This window comes from Cygnus olor, chromosome 9 (assembly GCF_009769625.2).
Source record: "Cygnus olor isolate bCygOlo1 chromosome 9, bCygOlo1.pri.v2, whole genome shotgun sequence".
Classification (NCBI taxonomy): domain Eukaryota; kingdom Metazoa; phylum Chordata; class Aves; order Anseriformes; family Anatidae; genus Cygnus; species Cygnus olor.
In genome coordinates this window covers 11,759,716-11,772,813 of record NC_049177.1, presented here as the reverse complement: position 1 = coordinate 11,772,813, position 13,098 = coordinate 11,759,716, and the positions used below count along the sequence as shown (strand labels likewise).

The 13,098-nt window shown below is 58.7% G+C and overlaps 2 protein-coding genes across 5 annotated transcripts in view; one reads left to right on the top strand and one right to left on the bottom strand.

The window, feature by feature from the left end:
• The window catches only part of LOC121075140 (high density lipoprotein binding protein), a 37,938-nt gene extending 35,913 nt beyond the window's left edge, over positions 1 to 2,025 (top strand). For all 4 annotated transcript variants that reach the window (XM_040568104.1, XM_040568103.1, XM_040568102.1 and 1 more), the window contains exons 26-28: positions 37 to 153; positions 619 to 747; positions 1,476 to 2,025. In XM_040568104.1, coding sequence (XP_040424038.1) covers positions 37 to 153; positions 619 to 747; positions 1,476 to 1,562 — 333 coding nt within the window. In that variant the 3' untranslated portion in view covers positions 1,563 to 2,025. The remainder of the gene's footprint in view (positions 1 to 36; positions 154 to 618; positions 748 to 1,475) is intronic.
• Positions 2,026 to 3,973: 1,948 nt separating this feature from the next.
• Positions 3,974 to 13,098, bottom strand: ANO7 (anoctamin 7). The gene is made up of 23 exons (XM_040568106.1): positions 12,756 to 13,098; positions 12,529 to 12,595; positions 12,131 to 12,288; positions 11,760 to 11,867; positions 11,469 to 11,605; positions 11,290 to 11,347; positions 10,876 to 10,986; positions 10,626 to 10,791; positions 10,097 to 10,187; positions 9,919 to 10,015; positions 9,485 to 9,628; positions 9,259 to 9,396; positions 8,942 to 9,040; positions 8,736 to 8,838; positions 8,062 to 8,173; positions 7,470 to 7,524; positions 7,136 to 7,233; positions 6,840 to 6,994; positions 6,269 to 6,474; positions 5,902 to 6,044; positions 5,349 to 5,439; positions 5,151 to 5,270; positions 3,974 to 5,041 (listed from the first exon to the last, which is right to left on the bottom strand). Exons 1-23 carry the CDS (start codon positions 12,867 to 12,869, stop codon positions 4,946 to 4,948), a joined length of 2,667 nt encoding a protein of 888 aa, XP_040424040.1. The 5' UTR covers positions 12,870 to 13,098; the 3' UTR covers positions 3,974 to 4,945.

Here is a 13,098-nt window from a genome sequence, read left to right as displayed (position 1 = left end):
GTGCAGGTGTAATTCCTGTGCTTCTTTGTGTTTCAGGTGGATATTCGCTTTCCCCAGAGTGGAGCTCCTGACCCCAACTGTGTGACCGTGACAGGACTCCCTGAGAACGTGGAAGAAGCTATTGATCACATCTTGAACTTGGAGGAAGAATATGTAAGTGTTTAGCAAATCTGTGCGGCGGCTTAGCAAGAATTTCCTCAACCACAGAGCTGGATGTCTGAGGTATCTCCATGTGGTGTTTTCTACCACAGCATCAGAGAACTCAGTCTTTGTGTGGGTTGCAGTCAGCCCTGGTCTGCAGCTGTCCCTCAGACCACTGGCTGCAGAGCCCCAGGCTGTGCAAGGACTGGCCCCGCTGTCCAGGAGGGGACAGCAAACGAGCGTGTTGGGACACCACCAAGATGTACGCGTGCTTGCCTTGCTGCAGCTTGCATTGGTTGCAGCCTAGGAGTTGGTGGCCCTCAAACTAGTGGAGAAACACCGTGTTCAGTGACTGTGGAACAGGCTAGTGACCTTGGACAGGGTGCAGCATGATGAGGTGTAGTTTGGGGGTGGAGGGGTTACACCAGTTTGAGGAACTGTCACGATCCACCTCCTAACTGGGCCATGTGACTGCAGCTTGCAGATGTGGTGGACAACGAGGCAATGCAGGTGTACATGAAGCCCTCTTCCCATGAAGAGTCCAAGGCCCCATCCAAGGGCTTTGTGGTGAGAGATGCCCCCTGGGCCACTGTCAACAATGAAAAGGTGAGTGCTGCTTCTGCTGCGGGCCCGGGGGCACGGGGAGTGTGGCACTGCCAAGGGCTGACTCTGGGGTCTGGCCCTCCCGGTTCAACTGGGAAAACAGAGCGCTCTCCCTCCTCTCTCCTTGGTGGCAGAGAAGAAGGCAGTGAGGGGCCGTCCTGGTCTGTGTGGCCTGGGCAAGCTGAGGGCAGGCCTGGGCTCTGCCTCCAGTTTCCAAAGCACTGCTGTCTCCTCTTCCAAACGCCTTGCCTGTGTTGGATACAGTGGGGCTGCTGGGGATGGGGAGTCTTTACCTGAAAGTGTCCTGCCAGGTCATGTTGGGTTTAGGGGTTGTCATGGGGCCCTGGCACCTCTGACTTCTGCTGCAGCACAGAACGAGCTCAGTGTCTGTAGCTGTGTTCTGTCTGGGAGCAGTGAACTGGGACACGTGGCAGCTCTGTTCTCAGCTGCCCTGGTGGCCTGACCCTGCTCCAGCGACCGAGTTACCGCGCGCGGTTGGGCTCTCAGAGCCCCTGATCCACCTGCTGTGTGCTTCTGTCTGCACCGTCCTTGATGTCGTCTCTGGAGGCTCAACTGTCCACCTAGAGCAGTCCGAAGGACGTAATGATCCTGCTCAGCCCTCACTCCTTGTCTCTGCCCATGGGACACAGGAAATGCTGCGTAGCACAGGGGTGCTGTACAGGTTCACAGCAGGGCAGGAGCTTAACTTGTTCCCTTTTTGTTTGCTCTAGGCCCCTGATATGAGCAGTTCTGAAGATTTCCCCAGCTTTGGGGCTCAAGTCGCCCCCAAGACTCTTCCCTGGGGACCCAAACGATAATGACCTGGAAGCAGAAACATCTCCTCCAGCCCGCTGACCTGACACTAACCTGCCACAAATACTTCCTGTCTGAAATCTGACCCAGCGGCTGGAGCACAAGTCAATTGCCCCAAGAGGTCTCCTAATGGTGTCTGGAGTGCTAGACCCCATCCCGCTCCCCTCAGCTATCACCATGGCTAGGATTCACTCTCATCTCTTGATGGATATACTTTTCTTCTTTGGAACAAGACTTCCAGTCAGATTCAAACACTAAATGTGTGTGTTTTTGTTAGAAACTTCATAATTGACTCAAAGTGGCTAAGATTTACAGCTTCCCAAGCGCTAGCAGAAAAATCTGCTCTCTTGAGCATGTCTTACTAGGCATTCTCGCCTTCATTAGGAGACCTCCTTTACTGTGGCTAGGAATCTACTTCCTGTCTCATGACCTCAGGAAATAAATTTCCTTGACTTTCTAAAGCCAAAACGTTTGCCCTCTTTCCTTTGTGTTTATCCCAGGCCTTACCTTACCGTTGTAGAGTGCAATCAACTTTTTTCCTTTGAACTGCCAAAAATTCATTTAATGCTGATAGCTGACTGTGGGGAGAGCTTAAAATAATCTAAAAGGTCAGAAATTTAACTTTTTCAAGGAACAAAACCTTCAGTAGGCTGTAGAGGCAGCAGAGATGGAAGGGACCAGAACAAAGTACGGCTACCCTGGTCAGGTGAACACCTCAGAGTGCAGTGCGTTGCGGGCGCTCCCTCGCGCCACACCGAGCACAGCCCCAGCCTGCACGCTTGATGAGTCTTCCAGTGCGTGACGACAGACCCCACTCCTAGTTCCTAGTTCCCCGCGTTCCCTTGCGCACCCTTCCCAACAGCCGTGTGGGCAGGCAGGTGAGCCAGCACGTGGCAGCGTTACTGGATGGGACAGATTGGGGTTGGCCAAGGTTGGCGTGGCCCAAGAGAAGCTGGTTGGAAGCGGAGCCTTGAGAAGCTGTTGAGATGCTGCGAGCCCTGCAGCTTCTAAGCATGAGCGGTAGGGACACCAATTACTATTGCCTTCTTTCTACCTCAAAAGTCAGTATGATGGTGGCCTCCCAGCGTAGGTGGGTGAGCGGCTGCTCCAGCTCTCACCCTGGCACCCAGAGCAGAACCCTGGCGGAGGAGCAAGAGGAGCATTTTGTGGAGTGGCTGCGGGAGCTCCTCCGAAGGGAAGCTGAGAGCGGTCACGGTCGTGCAGGCGGTGAATGGGAGAGGACCGCAGGATTTTCTGAGCTAGAACCGGGCTTGGCCCCAAGGCTTTTGCCACAGCCTAGCAGCAGCCCCTGGCTGCAGCGGTGGTGAGTCGGGCTTCTGCTCTGATGGAACAGGGGAACTGAAAGCGAGGGGGCTGACAGTGCCGTGTGTCAAGCCCCCCCGAGGCCTCCATTGTATGGGCTGGAGAGGGTGATCCATGCTCTGTACTCTGGGCTGCTTGTGCCTGGGCCCTGCCATGGCTTGCTCTGAGGGAGCTGTGCCCAAGCTTCTCCAGCCAGTAAGAGGAAAACCGTGTCTTTGTGGAGGGAGGCAGGGGGCAGGGGGTCCCTGTGTTCCCTCCTTTCCCTGCCTCTGTCCTACAGAAGGTTGTAGTCTGAGCCATTCCTCTAGCCCAGCTGCTTCAGCTCTTGGACAAGCAGGAGTCCCTAGTCTCTCTTCTCTAGTGCTGCTTATGGGGCAAAGGCAGGCATTCTGGCAGGCTGGGCCCAGCATTCCTGCCTTTTCCAGCACCCTCAGCTCTGTCCAACAGGCCTGACATGCCGACGCTTCTCCTTCCCCCACCAGCTCCTCGTGGTAGAGGCTGCTATGCAGAAGTTGAACCAAAATCTCAGCGTGCTCTCTGTAAATTCGAGATGTGGCTGAAGCTAACTGCGTCCTGCCGCAGGGCACCCAGCTCCCCCGAAGGAGGGGGTGGCTTTGCCTCCCCCGGGAGATGGCTAACAGGATGGGGCAGACAGAACTAGGGTGACACCCTCCCATCCGTGTCTGTCAGAAAATGGTTATACCCCTGTAGCTTAGGTCTGTCCTATGTCGTCAAGCCTACCCCACCCCCCACCCCCCTTTCCTCTTTATGCCCCCCCCCCGCCCTCACCAGTTGCACAGCTAGGCTTGAGTTACATTTGGGGCGCCACTGTCTGGGTCTGCCCCGCAGCCCGACCCTCCACTCTAAAGAAGGTCATGAAGTGATTGTACCTAGTACTGTCCCCCACCACCCTCCTTCCGCAGCAGACTGTGGCATGTGTCCATTTCCTCTCTGACGTCTTCCATATTGTACGTTTCCATAGCAATGATCCCTTGGCCTTAACTTTGGAATTTGGAGACTATATGCAAACATGTAAAAAGGCTCATGAGTATGGATGACACTGGAATTTTATAAATTCTAAAATAAAACCTGAAACAGCTTGGAGTGTCACGGATATTATTTCTACCGGTGGGTTGAGATCCAGGGCAGCCCCCGCTTGGCTGGGTTCAGCCCAACTTGAGGAGCCCCCGCTTGCACGCGTGAGCCTCTGCTGCGGCAGTGCCCCTGCTGAGGAGGGATGCGCAGAGAACACTGGTCTGAGGGGAGGTGAGAGCAGCGCCCAGCAGCAGTGGAGGAAGGCACCCACGTGCTCACAGCCAGCAAGGTGATGCCAGGGCTGCTGCTGGTATAGGGCAGGAGAGGGAGGCAGCAGCTGCAGTCCCTCTTGCCCACCCCGATGAGAACCTCTGCCTTCTGCAACTCTCGCTGCTGCCCAGTGCCCGCCTGCCAGGGCCAAGCTGCTGCTCTTGAGAAGCAAAGCTTTGCTCAGGGGCTGTTTCCCCTCGTGGTCCCTGTGTCAAAGGGTAGCAGCACACCTCCCACGTTCACGTGGGGTCTCCATAGCTTTCCCACAGCTCAGCTGTTTCCTGCCTACCTACTTAGGGTGGCAGGAGCAAACCCTCCAGCTGCGGTTACGGTAAGCACCCAGCGCAGGAGACAGCAGAAGCAACAGCCAGTCCAGGCAGCCCTACCTCGAGATACCCCAGGCGGGGGCAAGTCAACCTGTGCTTGTGCTGACCAGCCTAGCAGCAGCTGCAGGCGAGAGCCTGCCTTTGCTAGCTGAGCACCAGCAGTGAGGCCTACCAGCCCAGGACCTCGGTGTGGCTGGCCACCTTTAATTCATTTACGCCACGGGGCAGTTCCCTTGTAGTAATGCAATGAGCCTGGACAAATGCCCAGAGCTGGCTGCCTCCCTCCCCGCCTGCAGCAGCAGCCTAGCCCTGGTGTCCGTGTGGCAGAGCTGCCCCGAGCCAGCCCAGCAGGGCTGGCCGGCCGGCATGCTGCCCCACGGCTCCGTGCTTCTGTGAGGAGGAGCAGGTTGTGGTCCTGGGGCATGCTGTGGCTTTCAGCTGCCCTCGACCTGCTCGGTTTCCCAGTCCCTGCTTGCTGCTGGATCCGCGGTGCTGGCCTTGCTTCTTGCCTCCCGTCTCTCCAAAAGGACCTGGATCATGGAAAAAGGGAGCTGCTGTTTGCACTTGCAGAAGGTGCTGTAACTCCGTACAGGTACCCCGGAACAAGCACGCAAGGCAGGGAAAGGCAGCCGCACACACCTTGTTCTCAGCCAGGGCCTCCTTGGCCAGGTACCGCTCGCGCTTCACCTTGACCTCTACTGACTCAGGAATGTCAGGAACCAGGCAGGCAATCACACGCCCAGTAGAGAAAACCACATGCTGGAAGCGAGAGGGACGGAGGGGTTGGCACAGCTCCACCCAGCACCTGTCTCCCCCCGCGGGGCTTGGCGCTGGTACCTCAAACACGATGACGAAGCCCAAGCGTACGGCCAGCAGGTGCCAGTAGGTCAACGTCAAATTTCCGTCCTGGTCTCTGAACGCCCTGTACCTGTAGAAGCCACGTGCAGCCATCACTGCACCCACCCGCCTCATGGCTGGTGTCACCATCACGCGTCACCGCAGGATGTGATCGCAGCAGAGGGATGAGCAGCAGGCAGCCCAGCCCTGGGGCGCTTTTGGCCATCTCCCCAGACAGGTTGTGATGTTTTCTTTCTCTGGTGAAGCAAATCTCTCCACAGCTGGAAAGCTTTTGAAGTCATTGCTCCAAAACACTCAGGCACATTAAACCAAGGGTGAGGGGGGACGGGGGGAGTCACCAAGACAGGTTGCTTGCCCCCACGCCACCTGTCCTGCCCCAGCCCATGGGCACATGCTGGGCAAACCCTGGGATGAGCACCTCAGGAAAGCAGGCGGACAGCCTGGACCTGGCTGACGGCCTCGGTGCTGAACGAAATACTTGCTGAGAAGGAGGTGGCAGCAGCAAAAAGCCGCGGTGGGAAGGAGGTCCCACCTGCACATGGTGTTGCTTTGCTGGACAAAGTCCCACGGCGCGTAGGCCAAGGTGAAGTTCACATAGCCACGCAGGCTGCTGTCGTGGATGTACTCGTAGTACACGCGGGGCAGGAAATCGGAGGTGAAGGCGATGAGGAAGGCCTGGGGGGAGGGAGAGGTGCTGCAGAAGTCCCGCAGCTGGGGGAGGCCCCAGCCCCGCCGCCCTGCCCCACGGCTCTGAGTTTTTTGCCTGCCTGTCCCAGAGGAAGCGCACCTCTGCAAAGGCAGACCCACCCTCCCCACTGAGCCAGCCAAAAGAGCTTTTTCCCTGATTTTCCATTTGCAACCCCTCAGCGCTGGCACCGCCACCCCGCTGCCCAGCGTACGTTGCTGATGACAGCCAGGTGGGTGATGACCTCCAGGATGGAGAACCAGATGCCGATGCCCTGTGCCCGCTCAGCCACGGGCCGCCGGTAGTCACAGACGAACTTGCGGGCGTCCAGGCGGATCTCCACCCAGTTGTTGAGCAGGGCAAAGAGGGGTGCCAGGGGACAGGCAGCCACGAAAATGGTGATGAAGCCAAACTGCAGGACTGGAAGGAAAAGGAGGAGGAGAGGGGAAGGACAGGTTGAGAGCAGCAGCGACAACTGCAGCGTCTCCCAGTCCCTTCCCACTGCTCCCACTTGAGCAGAGCCCAGAGCTCCAGGCGCCTGCGAGAGCCTCACCGAGCCCCGAGGCCCCACGTGGGCACAGAGCTGGAAGCCCCCAAGAAGGGCTTGAGGTGGGACTTGGGCTGGACTCCAGCGTAAAGCCCAGCCCCAGAGGAATATTTTGTGCCTTAACCCAGGCCAGCAGGGAGGAGGCGGACACAGAGAAAGGGGCTCCCCTCGCTGGGACTGCACAGCCTGGCACCATGCTCTCCCCCTCCCCATGGCCGGGTGTGCGGCCGGTTCCTACCCATCTCCAGGTACTCATCAAACAGCCCCTCAAAGGCCAGCAGCTGGTGGTTGACCACCCACGGTGCCTGCTCTGCCGGGACCGGCCCACCCTCCCCGACAGCCTTCTTCTTTGTGGAGAGGAGCTTGTGCTTGTGCCACCAACACCTCAGCTTCCTGGGGAGAGAAGAGAGGCTGTGTCCCACACCGCAGCCCGCGGCACCGGCCAAGCACCCCCCAGAGGAGCCTCCGCACCGCTCAGGGCTTGCCCTGCCCTGAGACAGAGCACGCGATGGGTGCTGCTGCCGCTGTACTCACGGGATGGCCACCTCCTGCACGTTGTTGATGATCTGCTTCCCCACCATGATGACCAGCAGCTCCTGGGCCAGCTCGATGAAGCACCCACCTGGGCTGCACTGCGAGGAGAGAGGGGCCCTCAGCACGCAGCTCCTGGCACAGGGGGAGACCCAGCACCCAGACCCCGAGCAGGGGATGGGGTCCCCACGGTGAGCACCAGCCTGGGCCAGGCTGGCAGCCAGGGGAATGCATCCTGCTGGGTGAGCACAGCTCAGGTGTGCCCCACAGGCACCGTGCCATCTCCTGGCACGGCCCTGAAGCCGACATCACCACCAGCCCCCTGCACCACGCTCACCTCCTCGTTGCGGATGCCCAAAAAGCTCCGGTAGTTCCCAGGGTAGCCAACGAACCTGTGGGAGCCACGGCAGAGCCGTGAGTGGGCATCCCAGCTCTCTCCAGCCGCCCTGTTCCCCGGGCCATGAGGGGAGCATTGCTGGGGGCTGCGGGGGCTCAGCCCACCCTCTGCCAGCCCACCTTCTGCTCTGCTGCTGGCTGTGGCAAAGGGGTCACCGAGCGAAGGGCCTGGTCTGGTAGACCTGGACCCCTCGTCTCCCTCGCTAAGGGAGCTGGTGGTGGTGTCCCCGAAAGAGGGGGTCCCTCAGCCCCAGGCTGGGGCCAGCACAGCAGTAAGCCCGCAGAGATCAGGCTGCCCCCCTCCGGTGGGCCCAATCCTCCCACCATGGTGCTCCCCCTGAGGTGGCAGCAGCACTCCCGGCCCTTCAGCCCTGCAAGGCCACCCTGCCCAGCCCTGCAGAGCCCAGCAGTCCCAGAGGGAGTGGGAAGGGCCCTTCTTCCCCCACAGGCCTTAGAATCATCAAATTATAGAATCCTTTAGGTTGGAAAATACCTCCAAGGGCCTCAAGTCCAACCATTAACCTACCACTTACTTGCCCTTGAAGAAGGCTATGTACATGGGAAAGGAGTAGAAGGTGACAAACTGGAAGACGAACACTTTGAAGGTAAAGGCATCCTCATACTTGGTCTGGGTGCGGTGCATCTCTGCCGGGGGAAGCACAGGGATGTGGCCCCACGCTGCTCTGAGGTGCTTGTCTGCTTCATGGTGGATGTCACCCTGACTCGCTCAGTGCTAACAGAGCCTCAGCACCCCGGCCCCAACCCTGCTGCTTTACCCGCAAAGTCAGCCCAAGACGTCCAGACACCCATGTGCTTTACACAAAAAAAATAAACTTCATTCCCTCTTCTCAGCAGAAATAGGCTGTGTACCACATTATACATGGTAAAAATATTCCAGGCACTTTTCTCCCCCAAGCCCCAGCAGTCAGACAAAACTCTTCATACAACACTCCCCCCCCCACAAAAAAAAAATCTTGAGCAGAAGTGAACCCCTGTACTCACTTTTTTTTTTTTCTGCAGCCAAAACACTTTTCACCTAAGGTCTTATTTCCCCAACTCTCCTCTACTTCACACAACTCAGCTTCCTCCTTGACATCAGCCAGCCCCTACTGGGAGGCTGTGTCCCAGCACTGAGCTCGTTGGGTTTGGTGCTTTGCCATTACAAAGGGCTCCTTCTGTCCAGCTTGCAGGACCCTAACCAGCTTACCCCACTTGGTAAGGAGATGAGCCAGGGAAATATAGATCTTGGAGAGGATGAGGATGAAGAAGAGGTTCACCACTGAGCTGGAGATGCTGGCGATGCGCGATGCCTACAGGGGAAGCGAGCAGGCAGAGGACACAGCAGAGTGAGGCAAACAAGCTGGCAAACCAAGCCCATCTGCTTGGCCTGGAGCAGCTCTGACCACCTCTTACCGAAGCCACAAACCAGAAGTACCCTGAGCTGGCGAGGAGGATGGCAACAACTGTCCGGTACAGGATAATGGAGACCACGAACATCACCACCATAGCAATCTGCAAACACAGCGCGCTGTGTATGAGCAGGGATCAGAGCTTGCATCAAAGCAAAACTCCACCATTATCCCAGGGCACCAGGAGCTGCGAGGGAGCTCCAGGGCTGAGCTGGTGAAGAGCCAGAGGACACGCATCCATCCCCACCTTCATCCACATGCTCTTCCCTCAAACAGATCCCATTCCACCGCATCCCACTTCTTCAGCCCTTGTGATCTTACCAACATTATAATGACCACCAAACCAGCCAAAATCCGATGGATGCGACTGCGCTTGGGGAAATACGGCTCCTCTGCCCCAGTTATAGGGTTTATTATCGTCATGGGAGCCATGGCAGTGAACTGGGGCCGGGGCCGCTCCTGGGAAAGAGGGGGAAAAGGCATCAGAGGCATCTGGTGGCTTTTGTCCATATGGTTTTGGAATGTATTGCAAAGGGCTGGACCCCACCTCAATGTCCTCAAACTCAGAGCAGTCCCAGCGATGTGCCAGGGATGCGTTTGTCCGCTTCCAGAACTCCAGGAACAGCACTGCCCATAGGGACATGAAGATGCTGAAGAAGATGGTCCCACCGTGGTCAAAGAGACGGCCCGCCTGTGGGCAGAGCAGGAATGAGGGCCGGGCCAGTGCAGCAGGAGCTGCTGGTTAACGTGGCCCAGCCCACCTGAGGGACATGGTCTCATGTCCACCATGGGGACAAGGTCTCACATCCACCATGTCCATCGTGGAGACACAGCCTAACGTCCACCCCAGACGGTCTTACATTAGGAAGAGTGAAGAGGACAAATCCCTGCAGGCATCCCACAACCCAGCCCTACGAGTGACCGCAGGGATGGAGCTCTACCCCTGGGCTCCATGCTTCCCCTGTGGAGCCAGGACCTCACCATGAAAGTGCTGCAGGTGTCAGAGAGCTGCCAGTAAGGACAGGACTTGCAGAGCGGACACATCCGGAACTGCTCTTTGCTCTCACAGATCTCCTGCCTGCAGGCAAGGGAAGGAGCATGCAGCAGGGCTCAGCTCAGACTCTCACCATTTCTCCCCTGGGGAGGTGGGGACACTTACGCAGGTACGTCACTGAACACCAGGAAAATGCCTGCGATGAACACCACAGTCCCCGTCACAGCGGCGGGCAAGAGCCATCCCGTGTAGAAGCCTGCGGGCAGCAGGGACAGGCAGCACAAGTCCTGTCAGCCTCCACTGCAGTCCCTGAGGACAAGTGCTGCCCAAACCCAGCCCATCACCAGCCTAAAGCCACACAGGGCTTGGAAGACCTGAACATGGACTTGAGGCTCTAGATATGTGTGTCACGGCTGACTTGCGGTGCCTCCAAACTGGAGAACATCCTGGGACAGAGCTGCAACCACACACAGGCAGGACCAAGGTGGGCATCGCTCTGCTTCCAGCAAAAGCAGGCTGGGCCCAGGAGGAGGGACCCAGGAGGAGCCCCGAGGTGCTGGGGAAGGGCTGAAGGTGACCAGGACTGGCAGGCCACCAATGGTTTCCCACCCGGGGCAATGCACAGGGACGAGCACATTTCATCCGGGGACCTCATCCAGGAGCTGAGGGCTGCTCTGGAGCCGGTGGCACTCACCCAGCCAGGCGAAGTAGAAAGCGACTTTCTCCCCAAAGTACTTGCGGACGTGGTCCAGAGGCTGGTACTTGCTCCACTTCCTCCAGTTGGCCCAGTACTGGAAAAGGACCTGGCGCGGGCTGGGGCTGCCAGAGGCTGGCCCCTCCGGCAGGGCCTCGCAGGAGCCCTATGAGGATGGTGGACATGGGTGAGGGCCCGGCCAGGGCTGTGGGTCCGTCAGGGAGCCCCGGGGACAGGGACCATGCCTTGCCTCATGCAGCGGGAAGGCGGCAGCGAAGACACCCTCGCTCAGCAGCCGGTCCACCCCCACTTCCCGCTCCTTGGAGCAGCCGTACTGCGTGGTGGCCAGGATCTCATAGAGCTGCGGAGGAAAGGACGAAGCAGGGAGGGGGCTTCAGCCACATGGATTGGGGTCCCCACCACCCATTGACTCTTCGCCTCCAAGCCTGATCCTCCGAAACATTGTCATGCCCTTTCCCAAATACTGACCAGCAGCAGGAGGGTCTCTACCCATACCTTCTATCCCATTGGTGGTATTTTACACACAGCAACCTATCTGGGGACACCCCCCATGTTTGTGCCACCTGCCTGCAGAGCTGCTCCCCCAGACCCTCCAGCCCACCCAGGACCAGGGAAGGGGACCATGGCAGCCCCTGGTACTCACGATTTGGTGCCTCTGAGTTGTGGAGAAGAAGGTGTCCTGCTTGTCACTCCCCAGGAACCTGCACAGAGGAGCAGCTTGGCCCTAGGATGCTGGTGGGGGTGAGGAGCTGCTGCTCCTGGCTGTGCTGTGCACGGGCAGAGGGAAGGAATGGCATGCGCAGCCTCTCCTGGGGTGCTTACCATTGCAGCTTGTTGACCTTGAAGGGGCAGGTGTAGTAGTCCAGTGGCAGGCTGGGGACCTCCTGGGCCATGGCGTTGGGGATGCCCAGCCGCCGCAGCACTCTGTCTGACCAGTGGGAGGCCTGGTGGGGCAGCGCCTGAACACACACAGCCAAAATGTCTCAGAAGGAGGGAGAGGGAGGGAGGTGGCAGCAAAGCGTGGGACCGTGGGGTGCAGCACAATGCCTGGGCACTTGGCAGTGCTGGTGGCACTGTCCCCTGACCCGGAGTGCCAAGGCACCCTGGCCTTACCTGCAACGGCACACGGAGCTGCAGCTCCTCAGCATAGTAGCAGAGCACACTCCAGGGCGCACTCAGCAGCAGGTAGTGCACCACCTTCTTCTCCACGCGGGCTGTGTGCTGGTGGGAGAGGAGGCCCGGGTGGGGATGAGGCTGCTGGCACTGGTACAGGTCCCTGCAGGATCTGTCAGGATCAGCCCAGCCACCCCTCATTGCCCCCAGGAGCCAGCCCACTGGGATGGAGCCCTCATCAGGTCCCGCCATGTGCTCCTGCTTGGCTCCCCGCAAGCCTGGGCTGCTCTACTGGGGCCAGGGCACAATGCGATCATCCCAGAGCAAGGCTACGGTTGATGCAGCAGGGGGAAGGTCAGGTCCCTGGGTACCTTTTCCATGTGGAGGCCAGCAGCATGGAGCTTGTCCAGGAACTTCTTCCGCCAGGTCCTGTGGATGGTGGTGGATCTCTCTTGCAAGGCCCTGTTCTCACGGCTGCCCTTCTGCCCGCTCAGCTCCCTGGGGACTGTTTCCCACACAAGGACGAAATCTGCAGCAGGAAGACGGAGCTCGTGGCAGGAAGCTCAAAGACCCTAATAAGGGACAGGCTGAGGCTCTGAAGACTGCCAGGGATCAGCTGCTATCAATAGGCCATGCTGCCACCAGCTCCAGCTGTGAAGATGGAAAACATTCCCCATCCTCCTCAGCCCAACAGGGGAGCCTATCCAGCCCCTGCCTTCTCGCCACGATGAAAGGAAACCGACCTCAAAGATCAGCCTCTCTCCCTCACCTATCCTTGTGCAGCCATCGCTGAAGACGTTGGCCGTGCTCTTCTCACCCAGGGATGCGTTGCCAGCCTGGAAATAAGGCATCAACAGCAATAAGAGCTGGTAGTCCCCAAACAGCTGGATTGCTAGCTAACTAGAAGGGCAGGGGACTGTCCCAGAACCAACTGGCAAACCTGCCCTGTTCACAGCTGCCCTGGTTCCTCTCCTACCCCATGGTATGGCCACCCACCTGGGAGATTTCCACAGCATCCTCGCTCAGACTCCCATAGCAGGCTACTCGTCCGCCGCTGTCCTGTCCTACCAGGCTGCTGTGGGGATCATCCGAGGTCCTCCTCCGCTGCATGGCGAGCCCTCATGCCAGAAGCCACTCCAGGTGCTGAGAAGCCAACAGAGGCACTCCAGGCCTAGGAGAAGAGCTGAGCGCCCCGGTGGTGTCAGGGTCCTGATGCCGGAGGTGTGCGCGGCCTTGCGGGCTCCTCCACCAGGCCCTGAGCCTGGAGGTCCTGCCTGCCTGTCACGTGAGCTGGGCAAGGCAGGACCCCACTCAGCTTGTCACCAGGAATATGTCCAAC